Here is a 19744-nt window from a genome sequence, read left to right on the forward strand (position 1 = left end):
TTGATACCCTGCTGTTTGTTGAATGTATTTAAAATCAAGAATGTCTAATTGTAAAGGTCAGAACTCATTTATTGTACCTTAGGGCACAGACATCATCATATTGAAGTTAGAGGGTCTCTCAGTGACTGCGAGGATGTGTGTCTGCATAAACACAGTATTTGCCTCTTTCTACATTGCAATCTCCACTGTCTTTAATATGGCTAAGTACAGTCAAGGGCAAACAAGAGTTCAAAGCCAAAAGACTAGATACATGAAATAAATCACCAAAGTTCATACTTTTCTCCTAAAAGAGCCTTTCATGTATTTCCTTAGGGTCTATTAACTATTCTTTTAAGACACTTTTGACATAGCTGTGTGAATTCTTAGTGAATTAGAAGGTGGAGAGGAGGAGCTGGTAGGGTGATACCTATAAGAAATCACCATAAACATGAAGTCTGTTTCAGCAATCTTAAGAATTTAGCTGGAGGGGGACCACATTCTAAACATCAGTAGCCCCGCCAAAGTATACTTACTTTGTAACAAAATATAACAATGTATTTCCTAAACTCTAGGATATATGTGTATACATTTTTATACCTTAATGTTTCTGAAATCAATTATATATTAAAAATGGGATATATATTTAATGTGATAGTAACTTTTTTCCTTGGAAAAAGGTCGTTGAGGTGTTTTATATTTTAGGCAGTGGCATCATATGGAGGACGTAAGGTAACTGATGTCCACAATGAAAGAACTTTTTATCAAGGAAGTTCTGCTGTTATCGGCCTTCCTTTTAAAAAGACGGTGTCTAGCAACAGTTCCCATTAAAGTTGTACTGAAGGGGGAAACATTTAAAGTTTGTTTAAATTACTTAGAAGAGGCATTTATATGGAAATTCTTTACCTGAGATAAACCTATAAATGAACACTGCTATGTATTTTGACTACATTAAGATGCAGTGATAAGCTAAGTTTCCTGAATCAAGCTGTTGAATTTGAACTTCACTCTTATACATTATGGGTTTATCTTGTAGGTGCCTAAGCCTATGCATCAGCCTGTAGGTTCTTCCTCTACCCTTCCAAAGGATCCAGTATTGAGGAAAGAAAAACTGCAGGATCTGATGACCCAGATTCAAGGAACTTGTAACTTTATGCAAGTATGAGTCATTATTAAGTGAATCTTAAATGCTAGTTATGGGGCTACTAGCTTCTGGTCTGAAGCATTAAATGAAGCTGTTAAGAGCATAGATTCTGGTGTTCAGAATGAGTGTAAATCTCGGCTCTGCCACTTGCTCGCTCTGAGAGTTTAGGCAAGTTACTTAACTTTCTGCCTCAGTTTCTTTTTTGCAAAAAAAAAATGAGGATAATAGTTCCTGTTCCTGTTTGTTGTGAGTAATGAATTAAACATGTAAGAAGCTTTAAGTGCTCAAATGATATTGCTGCTGTAGCTCATCAGTAGTTTCTACTCAGACTGTGAGAACCTGTACTGTGCTTGGTATTTGATAGATGCCATTGTGTGTAAATAATCATGGCATTGATTGCCCTCAAAGAGTTTACATTTCATTTGTATAAGATTGTAAACTTGAGTTAAGTCAATAGTTAAATGTTAAATTATGTTATACAAACACATGCCGAATTTCAAAATATTGTGATATTATTGAGCTAGGAAGTAGGCAAATAGAGATTTTTGTGTGTTAATAGTAAAAAGATCTTGCTTTGGAGTTAGACCTGCATTTAAATCCACTTCTACCAATTACCAGTTATATAATCTGACAAACTCCCAACCTTATACTTTTTTTATTAAGTGAGAGAACTGCTTACTTCTTCAGATTATTTGATGATAAATAAAGGACCTAAAATATCACTACAAGTGTGTAAGTTAAGTATGTTGGAAATATTTCCAGGATAACCAAGTTAGGCACATGGGAGAAGAGAATGACTTCTTGTCATGAAAGTATCTAAGAGCATGAGTTAGTTTAGTGGTTGAGATAAAATAATTAGAACTTCTCATTGGTTATAATAAAAATGAGGGCTCAGTCTATGCTACGATTAATATTTATGTTTAAACCTTCAAGTGAGGAGTTTTCCTAACTTGGCCTTAGAATTACTCTTAGAGTTTTAATACTTGATAGTCTTAAGGTTTGATAGTTACTTTAGATTTAGTTTCTTCTCCTAAAAGATAAGTTATTAACATCTTAAGATAGTTATTAGATAAATTCCTATAACTAATAAGCAGAGGTTTATGACAACATCATAAATAATTTAATTGTAATAGGTTTACCAACAAATGGTGATCTTTGTTTCCACTCATTATTTAAAATCTTATCTTTAGGAATCTATTCTGGATTTTGACAAACCTTCAAGTGCAATTCCATCGTCACAGCCGCCTTCAGCTACTCCAGGTAGCCCAGTAGGTATGTCCTCATTCTTAAGACTTGTTATACCCACAGCTGTTTGTTCCAATTGTTTCTTTTATAAATAATTTTACTCTTGACTTGCTTGACTCCTTTCAACTCTGTACATCTAGTGTTGAGGCTTTCATCCTGTGAGTGAAATTATATCAGTGGTATTTGGTGCACTGATTAACACTGATTAACACAGGACTGGAAAAGGTCAGTTTTCAATCCAATCCCAAAGAAAGGCAATGCCAAAGAATGCTCAAACTACCGCAAAATTGCGCTCATCTCACACACTAGTAAAGTAATGCTCAAAATTCTCCAAGCCAGGCTTCAACAGTATGTGAACTGTGAACTTCCAGGTGTTCAAGCTGGTCTTAGAAAAGGCAGGGGAACCAGAGATCAAATTGCAAACATCTGCTGGATCATTGAAAAAGCAAGAGAGTTCCAGAAAAACATCTATTTCTGCTTTATTGATTATGCCAAAGCCTTTTTTTTTTTTTTTTTAAATGCCAAAGCCTTTGACTGTGTGGATCACCACAAACTGTGGAAAATTCTTAGAGATGGGAATACCAGACCACCTGAGCTGCCTCTTGAGAAATCTATATGCAGTTCAGGAAGCAACAGTTAGAACTGGACATGGAACAACAGACTGGTTCCATATGGGGAAAGGAGTATGCCAAGGCTGTATATTGTCACCCTGCCTATGTACTTCTATGCAGAGTACATCATGAGAAACGCTGGGCTGGAGGAAGCACAAGATGGAATCAAGATTGCATGGAGAAATATCAATACCCTCACATATGCAGATGACACCACCCTTATGGCAGAAAGTGAAGAAGAACTAAAGAGCCTCTTGATAAAAGTGAAAGAGGAGAGTGAAAAAGTTGGCTTAAAGCTCAGCATTCATGAAACTAAGACCATGGCATCTGGTCCCATCACTTCTTGGCAATTAGATGGGGAAACAATGGAAACAGTGACAGACTTTGTTTTTTTGGGCTCCAAAATCGCAGATGGTGGTTGCAGTCATGAAATTAAAAGACGCTCACTCCTTGGAAGAAAAGTTGTGACCAAGCGAGACAGCATATTTAAAAGCAGAGACATTACTTTGCTCACAAAGGTCCATCTAGTCAAGGCTATGGTTTTCCCAGTAGTCATGTATGGATGTGAGAGTTGGACTATAAAGAAAGCTGAGCACTGAAGAATTAATGCTTTTGAACTGTGGTGTTGGAGAAGACTCCTGAGAGTCCCTTGGACTGCAAGGAGATCCAACCAGTCCATCCTAAAGGAGATCAGTCCTGGGTATTCATTGGAAGGATGATGCTGAAGCTGAAACTCCAGTACTTTGGCCACCTGACGTGAAAAACTGACTCATTGGAAAAGACCCTTTTGCTGGGAAAGATTGAAGGTGGTAGGAGAAGGGGAGGACAGAAGATGAGATGGTTGGATGGCATCACCGACTCAATGGATATGAGTTTGAGTAAACTCCGGGAGTTGGTGATGAACAGAGAGGCCTGGCGTGCTGCAGTCCATGGGGTTGTAAAGAGTCGGACACAACTGAGTGACTGAACTGAACTGACTGAACCGATTAACACTGCACTAACACTGGTTAATCTGAATCTGGTCTGACACTTCAGAGTTCAGGCTTTTTGTTCTGCATTAGTTTATCTTAGGGGTGGAATGACATAATCAAAGCCATAGTTCAGCTGTAGTAAGCAGTATACACCAACCAGAAGACTGGTGCAGTAATTCCTGGGTCGGGTAAGGAGAAGGAAGAGAGAGTAATTAATACAAGTGATAGACATTAACAGGAATAAACCAAACTGAAACTATGTAATTGGAAAATATATTTAATTTACATGATCAAAGAGAAAAAAAAAATGAAGAGACAGATGACCCCCCGCAAGGACTTACTTTGAAACTTGTAACAAAAAGTGTATCAGCTAATTACTACTCATGATAGCTCAGATTTTATCTTTCAGATTACAGTTGCTGGTTTTTAAAAAGTCACGGTTCTTTTCTTTTGGAAGCCTTGAAATGCTGCTTTTGTCCATTTAGCCATAAAACATTTTAAATATCACAGATGGAAGTAGGATCCTTTTTCTCTATAATCCTCTAATTTTTTAAAGCTCTGATAGAAAGGACTTGAGACCCAGTTCTATACTGCTTGGTTTTATAAGATATGAACTTTAGTTTCCATCCAGTTGGTATGCATAAACTTTTCTCTTCCTTCAGTAGTTTACTGTTGATTTCACTCTCCACAGCATCTACAGAACAGAATCTATCCAATCAAAGTGATTTTCTTCAAGAGCCATTACAGGTAACTTCTCCAGATTCATCTTTCATTTACTCTTTCAGGAGAAACTCTTGCTTTGGTATGAACGGTCAGACTCACTGATTCTAATATTCCTAACTAAATTATTGAAAATATTTTAAGGATATCTAGTTTTTTAGATCAAGTAAAACTGGTCCTCAAAAAATTCCCTAATGAACATGGGCAAGTCATCTGTTACGACAAAGGAGGACACTTTAGTAAGGACAGAGCAAGCCTGAAGATTCAGAGGTACTTTGGGAATCTTACTTTGCTGTTTAAGCGACTGAAGTCACTTAGCATATTGGCATAGTGTAAAGAGTCTAAAGAAAGAAACGAATTTTTCTTAATTCGTGGTTAGTCCCTCACCCCACTCCCTGCTTTAGCTAAAGAATTCCACGTTATCTGTTCTAGCTATTAGATTTTGTATGAGGCTTTCAGTCAACAAGTTACGACTTTTTTTTTTGGATAAACCAGTAGTCTAGGCTAATTGTTTTCAGAGGCATGCCTCTGGGGTGGCTGCATCAGAATCATTTGGTCACTTTAATAAAAATACATACAGTTGACCCTTGAACAATATGGGTTTGACCTGCTCAGGTCCTCTTATAAGTGTTTTTTCTTCCACTAAATCTATACAATACTACATATCCGGGGTTGGTTTAATCTGAAGGTGCGGGACCACAGGAATGGAGGGTTGACTGTAGGGTGTGAGCATCTCCGAATTTTGGTAGCACAGCGAGTCCTGGAACCAGTCCCTGTGGATATTGAGAGAGGACTATATTGTTAGTGACCACCTTAGACCTGTAAGGTTGGCATTTTCAGGGGTGCTGTCTACTCATCGATGTTTTTAGTCTGCTCCTTCGGTGAATCTGCACGTTGATATTTTTGGAACCACTGGCCTCCATCATCATGCTTACTCAGAAATACTTAAACTCTAACTGGTCTACTTAAAGAGCAATAACTTGGAAGCAAAAACTGTGTTAACTTCTCAATGAATACTAATGTAAAGAATGCTTATCTTTTTTAACCTCTTAACTAAAATTCAAAGTGTCTTAAAGCTTAACTATCAGGTGCACCAAATTGCCTTAGCTTGGTATCTGAATTTTTTGGCAGTTGACTTAGTTGTGTTCCCACAACAGCCAATAGCATTTATCTTGGGTGGTTGTCTCATTGTTTTAAAGAGGAGGCCAGAAGCAAGGCCTAGGTTTAAAAACACTTCTGTTTTATAATAGTTTGGTCAGATCTAAATTATACCTGTTTAAATATATAAAATGCTCTAAAGGATTAAAAAATTTTTTTCATAAGACCTTTTCCATGAGACTTTTTAAACCTGGTCCCCATCTCCTTTCCAAGAAGCAGCATATCATGATGAACTCTTGGAGAAGATGACTGAAACATAACTGCTCTGTTAACATTGGGTAACCCACTTATCACTTGGGCTTCTGAGAACTGAACTGAAGAATTTAGATAAAAGGAGTGGATTTACCGACACTTCGGACCTTGTGATTGCTAGAATTTTATGAATTTTTGTTATATTCCAATACCTGTTATGCCATAGAATTCATTCCTAGCTGCTTTCATAGTTTTTTTATTGGTTACAGTTATCAGACTTAGTTCCTAAGTGCCTTCTCCCAATTTCATTTTATACATATTAGCTTTAATTTTTGTTAGGATATTGGTGCCATTGTGATTTATGTAGAGCTTATCCTTTTTATTTATACTTCTTCCTACTCCTTTAAGACACTGAGAGCACTTAGTGGAAAAGATAGTTGTCATGATTCTGGCAGACCCATGCTCGGAGCGTTAATGTACCCTGCCTGGGCTCATTGCCCAGGGAGCTTGCTGTAGAGTGCCTGATGGAAAATCTGGCCCCGGATTTCCAGGGCCAAGAATCTTGATAAATGAGGATGGGATTAGATCTGTAGCTTTGGTGACTAGGCCTGGAAAGGCAGTGTAGCTGGCTGCTTGAGTTTGAATCTCAGCTCTACCCCTTAATTTTTTTAAAGTGATCTTGGGTAAATTATTTAACTTTCTTTGGTTCTGCCTGATTATGAATAAAATGAGAATAGTTGTACTTATTGCACAGGGTTATTGTTAGGAGTAAATATATTAATATGTGTTGAAGTGTTAAGCATAGCAATTGGCACTGCTGAGTGTTCAGTGAGAGAAATGTGTTAGGAAGGCCAGGGCCCACGAAATATAAAGTGAACAAATTGTGCCTTTTACAATGTTTTATATCTTCCTGTGTCTAGGCTGCTTCTTCTCCAGTTACTTGTAGCTCAAATGCTTGCTTGGTTACTACTGATCAGGCTTCTTCCGGATCTGAAACAGAGTTTATGACCTCAGAGACTCCTGAGGTAATAAGAGACCAATTGTCTTAATTTCATTTCTGACTTAAAGAATAGCAGAACCAGCTTAATGTGTGAATTACAGGCATGATCAACTTAATGATTGAACATTTATACTTTACTAATGTTTGCTTTCTATTGATGTTGTAGTCCTGGAACTTACACAGGTAACTTTAACTTTATTGTGACTTTACCATATAAATAGACTTAATAGTGTATTAAATAGACTGAAAAGGCGAGTGTATTGCCTTTTCAGATACAAAAAAAATTATATCCGAAATGCTAATACCAGAAAGATGAAAATTTCTAGGTAGGGGTAGGATTAGCGATTAGTTCAAGTTTCTAATTATATTTATATTGAAGGACTCCTTAGGAGAAAAATCTTTGGTACATATAACTGAAGACTCAATAACTTTATAGTGTTAATATTAGCACTGACTCAATCAGAATGAGTTCCACCCTCTTTTTGGCTAATTTTGTCAAAGCATTTTGACAGTATTATGTTTGTGCTTTTGATAGTTTTTACTAGGTTTGAGCAAATCCTTGAGATAGAGATAGCATGGTAGGTAGATTTCTTTTATTAGTTTAGCAACTCAGGTTTTATTATTATTTCTTGGTTAACTATTATATAAGAATATGTATTCATTATATAAGAAAATAGTTTTTATGATATTGATTTGGTCTAAATTTAAATTAAGTGTTTGCCTCCTAATGAGTCACACCTGTCTGCTTCATTCCCTCATTGGGATTGTGTTTTTCCTACCTTTTAAGTATTTGACTTTATAGTCTGTTGTATCAAGGAGTTGCTAATTCCCTTAGTTAAGAGTTATTTACATTAGCTCAGGTTTGTTTTTTTTTTTTTTAAAGGCAGCTAACTAAGGAATCCGCTAGTAAGACTTTGAAATAGAAAAAAGTTAACCCTGACTAAGCAGCTCACCCAGGGTTTTTCTTAAGCCCAATTCTTCTGTACAAGTTTGGAATAATATTAGATTCTGAACTAGAAAATATCATTACAGGGTTTGAAAGGGACTAGGTCCTCATAAAAAGTTCAACCTCTCGTCTCTTAGACTGATTAGTAGTAAGATTCTCACTTAGTCAGCAAGCTGTGCAAAGCAAATACTAGTGTGCATGCTCAGCAATTGAGATTTGAAATTGTAAGCAGAAGCTGTTCTTTTGCATTCCTGTGTCCAAATGTCATCCTATAGGACTTGCTGACTTATGCCATCCTGGGGTTTAGTGTAAGTTAACTGCTTGTTGTATGGCAGGTGATTGGCTGATACTGCATTTCTCCTCCCTAGGCAGCAGTTTCCCCAAGCAAGCAACCGTCTTCACTAGCTTCTCCAAATCCTCCCATGTCAAAGGGCTCTGAACAGGGCTTCCAGTCACCTCCAGCAAGTAGTAGTTCAGTAACCATAAACACAGCACCCTTTCAAGCCATGCAGACAGTGAGTATAAAACATGAATGATGATTGCAGTTGATTATTCCATTTAAAAAGCTACTGTTTCTTTAATATTGGGTACTATGTGAAAAAATTTGCCTTTTCTATTACTCTTATTTGGACTGATAGAATTTGCGTTTGTTCAGTGGAAATATTGTTTGTGGAGGGAAGAGTGTTAAATCCAAAGCCTCAATAATTTTGAATGGATATTTTGTCAGGGCATTTACCCTTCTGAAAATTAGTGATAGGCAAAGCTGAGGAGACCCATATTAAAGAAGTGAAATGTAAGTGAGAAACATAATTTTCTATAAATAGCTTAATAATGCTAACAATTACAATATCACAGTTTGGGTATTCCATGTCATCAATACCCTGAAATATAGGACACATACTTGTGTGTTCTATTACTGTTGAAACTTTCATTTGATTTCATCTTCATTCATCTCATGCTGGGTTTTGGAGAATTGTTCAAGATTTGTATGGTATTTTGAATTACATATTTGTCTACAAGTTGTAGCTTAAACCTTTTTAAGATTATATTACAACTAAGTTTGTATATTTTTTCTCTAAACCTAGAATAAATATAAAACTTTTCTTTAGAAGAACGCAAAGTCTTAGCCAATAAGTACTCTTCCTGATGGTGCTTAACGTCCCACTCCACATCCTTTTGAGTGACAGTGGTGAGATGGGGCCTGTGAAGTGGCAGTGGGAAGCAGACACAACGCAGGGAGATGGGCTGGTGAATTCAGACACATGAATTCACTAATCTTATTACTCCTTACTTGGCCACCTAGAAAGAGCTCAGTGTCCTTGCTTTCCCTCTATGCCTGTCAATCCAACCTACACAGTATTTTTTAGTAAAAAACCCCCCAAAACCAAGCTACATTGGTTTTACTAAGTTTTTCTTATTCCTAATTAAAAGCAAATAGTGTTCCATTATTAAATGAAATAGAATGTCCTCTACCTGACACTCAGTAACTTTTGAAGCCTGGTATAAATTGCCAGACTAGTCCCCTGGACTTGCCCTGTACATTCTTATCACAAATACCTCTTTTACTCACACCGGTCTGTCTTCTTTACCTGTTTGGTTCCTATTCAGTACAAATTAGTTCTTATTTGTTCATTTACTCATTTATTCAACAAACAGGTAGTTACAAAGCCAGGCACTGTTCAACAATGCTTGGGTTGTAACAATGGAGAATAGATGGGTCTTTGTGCTTAAGAAGCTTATATTTTATTATGGAGGTGGGAGGGCTAGAGAGAAAAATACTCATATATATATTATATCATATGCTATATGTTTTGAGGAAAAATGGAGCAGGATAAGGAGCTCGAGAGTAACAAAAGTGCTTTACTATACTCAGTGACCAGAGTCTGGTCAAATCATTGTCCTGCCACCTTGTAGAAATTCAGTAAATGGCAGGTTTTTTGATTCATCCTCAGTTTCTAAAAAGTACCCTCTTCCCCTATGAAATTTTCATTCTCAATAAGCAGCATTATGATAATGTAATATCAGGAGAGTTAGTTTTTGTACTTGATTTAACTTCTCTCAGAAATCAAGTAGGATTTCTTTTTTTTTTTCCCTGTGGTAAAATGTGCATAAAGTTTACTGTTTTAACCATTTAAAAATGTATAATTCAGTGGCATTAAGTACATCCACAGTGTTGTACAGCCATCACCACTGTCTTTTTCCAGAACTTTTTCATTATCCCCTTCTTCTTCTTAGCCCCTGGTAACTTCTATTCTACTTTGTCTCTATGAGTTTGCCTATTCTTAGGTACCTCATATAAGTGGACTCATGATATTTGTCCTTTTTGTACCTGGCTTATTTCAGTTAGCATAGTATTTTCAAGTTTCATCCATCCCTGTTGTAGCGTGGATCAGAATTTCATTCTTTTTTATGGTGAAATAACATTCCATTGTATGCATATATCACATTCTGTTTGCCATTCATCTGCTGATGGACACTTGTTTGTTTCCACCCTTAGCTCTTGTGAATACTATGGACATAGGTGTACACATATCTCTTTGAATCTCTGCTTTCAGTTCTTTGGGTGTATGCCTGGAAGTGGAGTTGCTGGATCATATGTTAATACTACATTTAGCTTTTTGAAGAACCACCATACTGTTTTCTACAGTCAGGTGTACCACTTTACGTTCCAGTCAGCATTGCATGAGGATTGTAACTTTACCCCACCCTCAGTTATACTTAGATTTTCTGTTTTTTGTTTTGTTTGTGTTTAAGTAATAGTTGTCCTAACGGGTGTGAAGTGGTATCTCATTGTAGCTTTGATTTATTTTTTTATCTAATGGCTAATGGTGTTGGGCATCTTTTCATGTGCTTATCGGCCATTTATTATCTTTGAAGAAATGTCTGTTCAAGTCCTTCACCCATCAGACAGAAGTTTTTGAATGTTGCAGAGTTTCGCCGAATGTCATCCTTCATTATTTTCTATGAAACTTTGCAAATGACTCAGTGTACTCTGTCTTTAAGGTATTTAATGTTAATGCACCTCTGCCTCCACGGAAAGAACAAGAAATAAAAGAATCCCCTTATTCACCTGGCTACAATCAGAGTTTTACTACAGCAAGTACACAAACACCACCCCAGTGCCAACTGCCAGCTATACACGTGGAACAAACTGTCCTTTCTCAAGAGACCGGTAAGATCTTTGTGTATATTTTGAAGACTTAGATGAGAGCTAATTAAGTGGAAAGCAAATCTGTAGTGACATTTGAGCAGTTCTTTCCCGACTAGTAAGCATTATCTTTTCTCCTGTTCAAGTGCTGAGAAATGCTTAATGCCTTTTCCTCTCTTTAGTTAAGCTCACCTGTTACTTTTAACTTGTGTAGAGGTAGAACTTAGACGGCTGATTTAACCTTGGAGTAGGCTTCAGTTTTTAAATCTGATTGCTTTGATTACCATCAGCAGTGGTAGAGGTACATAAGGCACTATGCAGCTGCTGTTCTGAAGGTTTCGAAATCATTGTTAACTCTGTGTTAGCACAGACACATGGCTATCTCACCATTTCTCTTTTCTTCTTTCTTAAATAGAGCAATGATTATTGTGAAGATATATATTTAACTTATGCTTATTCCATCTTTGCTTAGAGATGGGAGGCCCTTTTGGTCTTTCATGCTATTATAATAGGTACATGAAACAGCAGGCGACTTTGTAGTCATTTCCCAATCATAAGAAGTATTTGTAGATTTTTAGTGTTGGTATTTCAGACCCTTGTTGGGTTTCCTAAAACTTAAGCCTGAGCAAACGAATTGAGCGTTCTGAGCCCTTGGTTGATTGCAAGAGGTGGTGAATATAAATCCCTGGACCTAGCCACAGACGACGTCCTTCTGTTCTCACCTGTGCGGTGAGAACATGACGGGCAATGTACGTAAAGGATATTGTTTGTCATATGCCTTTTCAATTAAAGTATTAATAAAAGTTCACTTTCTTTTTCTCCATGAGGTGAAACATTTAGCTTGTTTTTTTTTTCTTGTAAAAATATACATAGCAAAATTCATTTTAAACATTTTGAAGTATGTAGGTTTTATGGCATTAAACTTAATCCAAGTTGTTGTGTGGCCAACACCACCATTCATCTCTAGAAATTTTTCATTTTCTCTATTTAGCACTAACTTCCCATTTCCCTTTGCTTCCAACCCCTGGCAGCCAGCATTCTACTCTATGAATCTGCTCTAAATACTTATCTTATATAAATGGAACCATACAATATCTGTTCTTTTGTAACTGACCTATTCCATTTACCATAATGTCTTCAAGAGTTATCCGTGTTATATTGTAGAGTGTGTCAGAATTTTCTAAGGCTGAATAATGTTTTATTACTTAAACATCTCTCTATATATACACATGCATATCTGTGGCACCTATTTTTTAAAAAAAGGGTTATATTAAAGGTTTGCTCTTCACTGACTTCTAAGTATAAAGAATATTAAATTTTTATTACCGTTTAACTCTTGGACTCTAAAACTGTTTCCTTAAGCAGCAAGTTTTCCTGATGGAACTATTCAAGTAAGCAATGGTAGCCTTGCCTTTTACCCAGCACAGACGAATGTATTTCCCAGACCCTCTCAACCATTTGTCAATAGCCGGGGATCTGTTAGAGGATGTACTCGTGGTGGGAGATTACTAACCAATTCGTATCGGTCCCCTGGTGGTTATAAAGGTATGCTCTGAATAAAATTTAATTATACTGAATTATTTTGTCTATATATTTACTTGACTCAAGCTGTTTTTACTTTACTTTGTTCCTTTTTGTTGTTTCTGTTTATAATGTAGTAGAGAATTCCCTATTTCTGCAAAATACAGTATTTCTAATATATCTTTTGTCTATAACAGAGGAACTTTTTGTATGAAAAACAGATTGATCCTGTGACTTACTGAAGTAAAAGGTTGAACATTTTGTTTTTTCCAGGAATTAATTTTGGTTTTCATATTTGAATAATTTCTTTCTTTTGTTAATTGACCTGGCTGGCTCAAAACATGCTATAGTTAAGACAATACCCATTTCCTAGTTTTTTTTGTTAGTATACCACAGATGATAACTTTGAGAGTATAATAGTGATACTCTTTTAAGTTAAATATGGTTCTAGGTATTCTAGTCAGTGCATGATATTAGCAAAAGTATGCTAGACCAAGGCTTTAACCACCATCCTTTCCCAACCCCATCTGTATCCCAGCAATAGTAAAATTCTACAGTTGGCTTATTTGAAGTCTGTGATATCTTTATAAATGTGTGTTTTATTGTGGAAATAATATTAAAGAGTTTGCTTAAAGAAGGCATAAATCTAGTGATGGCTTTATAAGATCAGTTTAACTTTTTAAGTGGTATAGAACAGACTATTTAAAAGATTAGTGTAATTTTGCCCATAATTTTAATGTAAGTTGTTTATTTACTAGGTTTTGATACTTATAGAGGACCTCCTTCAATTTCCAATGGAAATTATAGCCAGCTACAGTTTCAAGCTAGAGAGTACCCTGGAACACCTTATTCCCAAAGGGTAAGAATAATTGTTTTAATTGAACAATTGATGTGAAGTACAGTTGATATGAAGCTGGTGATTAATTTATAGCAGAGTAGTTTTGTAATGGCACTTTTATTACTATGGAGAGTTGAGTTGGGAGCTTTTCTAATAACCCAAGTAGGATACATGACAACTGCCTGTTACATGGAACTTAGGAGGTCTTAAGTGTGTTAGTTGCTCAGTTATGTCTGACTCTGCGACCCTATGGACTGTAGCCTGCCACGCTCCTCCATCCATGGGATTCTCCAGGCAAGATCTCCACTATCCAAGAGGGGATAACCATTTCCACCTCCAGGGGATCTTACCGACTCAGGGATTGAACCTGGGCCTTCTCCATTGCAGGCAGATTGTTTACTTTACCCTGTGAGCCACCCAGGAAGCCCAGGAGGTGTTAAGGACTTGATTAAATTTGCATTAACTCATTTACTTCACCACTCTATAAGGGAAACTGGAGTGCAGAAACAAGTAACTTGTATAAGGTCACTCAGCAAATAGATGGTAGAAATTATATGCAAGTTTCTTAACTCCATAGCCCATAGCCCATTACTATATTGCCTTTAGTTTAACTTTTCTAGATATCTAGTACAGGAAAGTCCTTTTTATTAAAAGTTTAATTTTTTGGTTAATTCTTTATTTGAATAGTTTAGATATTCTTTACTGTATGTGGTAGAAGATTGATAGGAAGATGTTAGACTTTCCATTTTAACAGTCCTTGGAAACTCCTTGTCTCTGATCATATCTGGATATGAATTTATGCTACATTAGCATTTTAAGTTTTGAAGCTTTACATGCCTTCAATTACATATGTGGCATTTTACTGAGTTCTGTTGTTAAGCGCTTATAGTTACATGAGGTAAGATAGATGTCTGTACAGAGGCAGTATTAAAGAACACACCTTGGAGAACACACCATGTCACCTGAATGACTTGGGTTTGACCCTGGATCTTATCACTCCCCTTGTTGTGTGACCTTTGACATGTTATATAAACTTTTTGAGCTGTAGTTCCTTATCTTTTTTTTTTTTTAAAGTCGCTCAGTCGTGTCCGACTCTGCGACCCCATGGACTGTAGCCTACCAGGCTTCTCTGTCCATGGGATTTTCCAGGCAAGAGTACTAGAGTGGATTGCCATTGCCTTCTCCATAGTTCCTTATCTTTTAGATGGAGACTCATCAGTTTGAGTTACTTATATCTGAAGTGTTGAGGATTACTCTGAGAGAGTCTGAGGATTAAATGAAGTGATAGACATAAGTGCTTTGTATGAAAATGCCAGGCATGTATCAAGGATTCAGATACTATTACTACTTGATTGTCAATACTGTGTGTGAAGAGAATATGTTGACTAAAACAAACTTCAATAATAGCACATCTGTTCTCAGTACCAGTATTCTAGTATTTTTTGGTGCTGTTTTCAGTTTCTTATTGAGGAAACATAAGATATCAGTGATAGTAGTGTTCTTGGGAAGAGGATGAGGAGTTTGGGGTAGGAATATTAATTATTATTTTTATTGTGTATTTTCTTGTCCTATTGAAACTTTTTGTTACACGTTAATAATTAATCTAATGACACCAGTATTCTTTTCATGAATTGTACGGGGGCTTTTACCATACTTGGGAGTCAGTTTGAAATGTTGTCTTTTGGACATTTTTTTGTAACGATTCCAGGAAATAATATGTTCATATGTTATAATTCTTACCAATTTCCCTGTCAAAACAAAACCCTTAATGCAGTTAATAGTTGTCATCACACTTTGGTTTATAAATAGAGAGACTGAATTAATCTGTATTTTTGCTTTATTATGTCCTTTTGTATTGAGATGAGGCACAGAGGACCAGGCCATATTTCTGAATTTCCCTCATAACCTAGCATTGTGTCTTTTATGTAGTGTTATCTAAATGCTTTCTTATTTTTGCAAGTATTAACATATCTAATCTGTCAAGTTAATTAACAGATGAAGATACATGTTACTGTGACCCTTGTTTTGTTTTTCTTGGTGTCATCTGAGCCCCTTTGGTTGTTGTTGGAGAAGTCCAGATCAAAGGCTCAGAGGACTTAGTCTTACAGATTTATTTGCTAGTAATAACTATTTTGCATTTTTTGTGCTGAGGTAAATATTTTGTGTTCACTTTAGGATAATTTCCAGCAGTGTTACAAGCGAGGAGGGACATCTGGTGGTCCTCGGGCAAATTCGAGAGGTAAGGATAATTAACTGAGGAATTTATTTACCCAAAACATACCTCTGAATCTTTCTTTATCCTCTGTCAAGTTGTCCCCAAAGTATGTTGTTTTCAACATTTATCTTTTGAGGTTTTTGGTTTGCTTAAATGTAGTACGGAAGACCCAAGGGAGATATATTGGACTACTAGAAAGACTGTGGAGATCATTTGTCACTTTTAAGTGTATGTGGGTGTTGTGTATGTTTTCAATTTGTTTGATACCAGAGCATAATTTAACCTTAGGCGCATATTCACTATACCGACTATAGTTTTGGGTGATGTTTCAGGATGGTGGTTGTGGAATAATGGGCACTCCTAGATACTCTAATGCCCCTTAGTACATTGATAGATAGGAATAAACAACATCATGACCTGAACAAAAGCAGGATACTTTAAATACTTCTAAAATGTGAAAGTACAATTAAAAGATTCAGTGTAACTGAGAAAATAAAAAATGAAGATTAACTTTGTCACAAGAAAAGGGAATCTTTTCCTTTTAAGAAAGTAGCCACTATTCACATTATCTTTGCCTTCTATATGAGCAGTGTTTTCGTACAATACTGAAACATTAAAATTTTATGATATCACATAAACTTAGAAATAAAGAATAAACATTTATTATGGAACTTAGTACCATAACAAAATGTTTGAATGTCTAGTTCTAAAAGTTGCTTCTTTTATGTAATCTCAGTTTTCTTGAGTCCTTCTCTGTTAGATACTTGGAGATTTATCACTGAGGAATTGATAACTCAGAAATATGGGCGAAAGATAAAGAATAGAGTGTTCATTCACATCTGGGTTTTACACTTTGCCAGTTGTAGCTAGTGTTAAGTTATCCAACCTTTGGGGGCCTCATTTTCTTAAAATTAAAAAATGAAGCTACTAGACAAAATCATCTAGGTCCTTTCTGGCTTTAGAATAGTAGTATAAAAACCTATTGTCAGAGAAATCTAGAAAAGTATACTGTAGCTCTACTTTATTGCTTTTGAAAAAGCTTACTATAAAATGCATTTTTATCTGTTTCAGTAGCCGACTAATGTTAAATATTGTGTTCAAAGCTAACTGCTTCATTATGAGAAACTCACTGTTGCTAATAAAACAGCAGGGTGGAGTGATTCTTCTCAGGTGAGCAGCCCAGAAAGAGACAACGAAACCTTTAACAGTGGTGACTCTGGACAAGGAGACTCCCGTAGCATGACCCCTGTGGATGTGCCAGTGACAAACCCAGCAGCCACCATACTGCCAGTACACGTGTACCCCTTGCCTCAGCAGATGCGCGTTGCCTTCTCAGCAGCCAGAACCTCTAATCTCGCCCCTGGGACTTTAGACCAACCTATTGTGTTTGATCTTCTTCTGAACAACTTGGGAGAAACTTTTGATCTTCAGCTTGGTAGATTTAATTGCCCGGTGAATGGCACTTATGTTTTCATTTTTCATATGCTAAAGCTGGCAGTAAATGTGCCACTGTATGTCAACCTCATGAAGAATGAAGAGGTCTTGGTATCTGCCTATGCCAATGATGGTGCTCCAGACCATGAAACTGCTAGCAATCACGCAATTCTTCAGCTCTTCCAGGGAGACCAGATATGGTTACGTTTGCACAGAGGAGCAATTTATGGAAGTAGCTGGAAATATTCTACATTTTCAGGCTATCTGCTTTACCAAGATTGAAAGTCAGTACAGAATCGACAATGAAAAGGATATGGTGTTCTAATTAGTGGGAATAAGCAAAAGTAGTTCTTGCCCTTGTGACTGATTGGTTAAGGAAAATGTTTTCATTCCTAGAAGGAGGAGGAGGTCCTTACTTTTTGTTTTCCTCCTCATGGTGAAAAATTTCAAGCTGAATGACAATTAGCACTAATCTGGCACTTTATAAATTGTGATGTAGCCTCGCTAGTCAAGCTGTGAATGTATATTGTTTGCACTTAATCCTTAACTGTATTAATGTTCAGCTTACTAAACTAACTGCCTCACGTTCAGGCAAATTATAATGCCTTGTTGTGCCTCAATAAAAAAGTTACCTGCATCTTCAGTGTTCTTATTTGATTAAACATTTAGTTAAGAGGTAAGATGTTTAGTTTTTAGTGTTCATCACTGATAACTCCCGGATGGGAGTCTTCATGGGTTCATACTGTTTATTTTAAAATAAGCCTTTTATATGTGAGAGCTCCTTTGAGTTACTTTTCTGTTACTATACATATCATTCATCAAAATATTTTATCTGTTTTCCACTGCCCAAACCACATATTCTCCTTGAAGCTATTTTGTAGTAGAGTGTGTTATCCTTTATTTAGCTATCTTGAAGTTCCTACCATATGAATACAAAATGGAGTAGGGGATACATAGATAATACTACTGATCCACTGTCAATAAGGCCTATGCTTTTTAGTGGATTCTTAATTTGAGTAGGTAAAATATTTAGTCATTAAAAAGCACACATAGGTCTGTGGTCAGGCAGTGCTGGGTTGGAGTGCTGATTTTGCCACTTAGTAACTGATCTTGGGCAAGTTATACGTCTTAAGATTTTTTAAAAGAGCATTTCCCAAGACGTAAAATGGGCATGATAGATCAGCCTCATAGGGCAGTTGTGAAGTTCCACTAAAAGTTTAATGCATGTAGTTTGAATGTATCTAAAAGACTTAACACAGTAACTGACACTTAAGCATTTAATAAACGTTAGATGCTGTGACTGTGTTTTTCTCATTCTGAAAACTTTCGGGTTCTGCGTGTATATATACTGTTTTGCATGCAGTATAGCCAGAGTTTAGTGTTCATCTGGACATACATCATCACAGATCTTGATTTGTTTGTAAATGCTTCTCACTAATAGGAACTTGATAATTCTTAGTTACTTTAAAGAATAGTTTTTTAAAATAAACATTTTGATTACATATGCTAGGGTTTATTAAGGATCAGAGAAAGGGCATTCTTACTCTGCAATCAAGCAAGCCACTTGCTGAGGTAGAAAGTTCTTGTTCAGATCCTCCACTCACTCTGTTGTTAAATAATTTCAGGAAGACGGTGTAAGAGCATTAAATCATTATGCTTAATATTTTTGAGCTAGGTGTGGGTTTAGCAATTAAATCCTATGTAGTGTTAAATGTTAGTATAGTGCTCTCGAGATGGAGGATGTAATGTGATTCACTATTTAACAGAACTTTTCAACACATGATGTACTTTGTGAGTTAGAGATATCAGTATTCCAGTTAGTTCACAGCTTTTATGTCCAGAACACAAACTGAAAAGTATACAGGAAAGCCACAAGGAAAGCCCAAGAATACTGGGGTGGGTAGCCTATTCCATCTCCAGTGGATCTTCCCAACACAGGAATCGAACCGGGGTCTTCTGCGTCACAGGCAAATTCTTTACCAACTGAGCTATGAGGGAATCCCCTGTATAGGAAAGCAGAAATGTGATTAAATGATTGAGTGGAAAACTTGATGTTTAATAACAGTTGTTGATCAAGTTAAGTGAGGCCTTTCTCAGTCCTTTTTAGCCACTATTTTCTGCTGCATTAGGGTCTTCAGTTTAGTCATTTATCCTGCACCCAATCAATGTTTATTTAAAATATTGTGAATGACTTTATATTTTTTAAGGTAAGTGTCCAACAAGAAGAGATTCATTACCTAGGATATCCCCTCATGAAACTCATGCTTTAGGAGAGTATTTTAAATGAGATACTATTTTTCTAAGTGTAAAGATAATGAACTAGAAAATTAACAATTCTTAGACTTAAGGAATGAATGGACAAGATCTTTCATTCTAAAGCACTATAACTTTTGAAGATAGAGTTCTTCTGGAATCTTTTAGTAATAAGTCCAGATGTCTTTACAGAAAGATGTACATTAGCAGATTTTAGATACCTTTTCAAAAGATGGTGGGGATCCATAGATATGCAAAAGCACATTTAGGGACCTTGTATAAGGAACTTATATTTTACTCAGAGGATCTTGTGGGTATGACTGAGGTGGAAAGGCATTCCATAAAGTCACAATATATCTCTGAATATATAGA

The 19744-nt window shown here is 36.3% G+C and overlaps 1 protein-coding gene across 18 annotated transcripts in view; it reads left to right on the forward strand.

Annotated features, from left to right (window-relative positions):
- The window catches only part of CAPRIN2 (caprin family member 2), a 42205-nt gene extending 24458 nt beyond the window's left edge, over positions 1–17747 (forward strand). For 2 of the 18 annotated variants that reach the window (XM_065939785.1, XM_065939790.1), the window contains exons 10-19: positions 1013–1135; positions 2311–2392; positions 4639–4694; positions 6938–7042; positions 8332–8478; positions 10967–11135; positions 12474–12656; positions 13391–13491; positions 15646–15709; positions 16833–17747. In XM_065939785.1, the coding sequence (XP_065795857.1) occupies positions 1013–1135; positions 2311–2392; positions 4639–4694; positions 6938–7042; positions 8332–8478; positions 10967–11135; positions 12474–12656; positions 13391–13491; positions 15646–15709; positions 16833–17401 (1599 nt within the window). In that variant the 3' untranslated portion in view covers positions 17402–17747. Of the gene's footprint in view, positions 1–1012; positions 1136–2310; positions 2393–4638; positions 4695–6937; positions 7043–8331; positions 8479–10966; positions 11136–12473; positions 12657–13390; positions 13492–15645; positions 15710–16788 lie in introns of all 18 variants that reach the window. The other 16 variants (XM_065939797.1, XM_065939752.1, XM_065939843.1 and 13 more) reach the window with 12 other exon arrangements.
- The last annotated feature ends 1997 nt before the right edge of the window (positions 17748–19744 follow it).

The sequence above is a fragment of the Muntiacus reevesi genome, chromosome 1 (genome assembly GCF_963930625.1).
Source record: "Muntiacus reevesi chromosome 1, mMunRee1.1, whole genome shotgun sequence".
In the NCBI taxonomy this organism is placed as follows: Eukaryota; Metazoa; Chordata; class Mammalia; order Artiodactyla; family Cervidae; genus Muntiacus; species Muntiacus reevesi.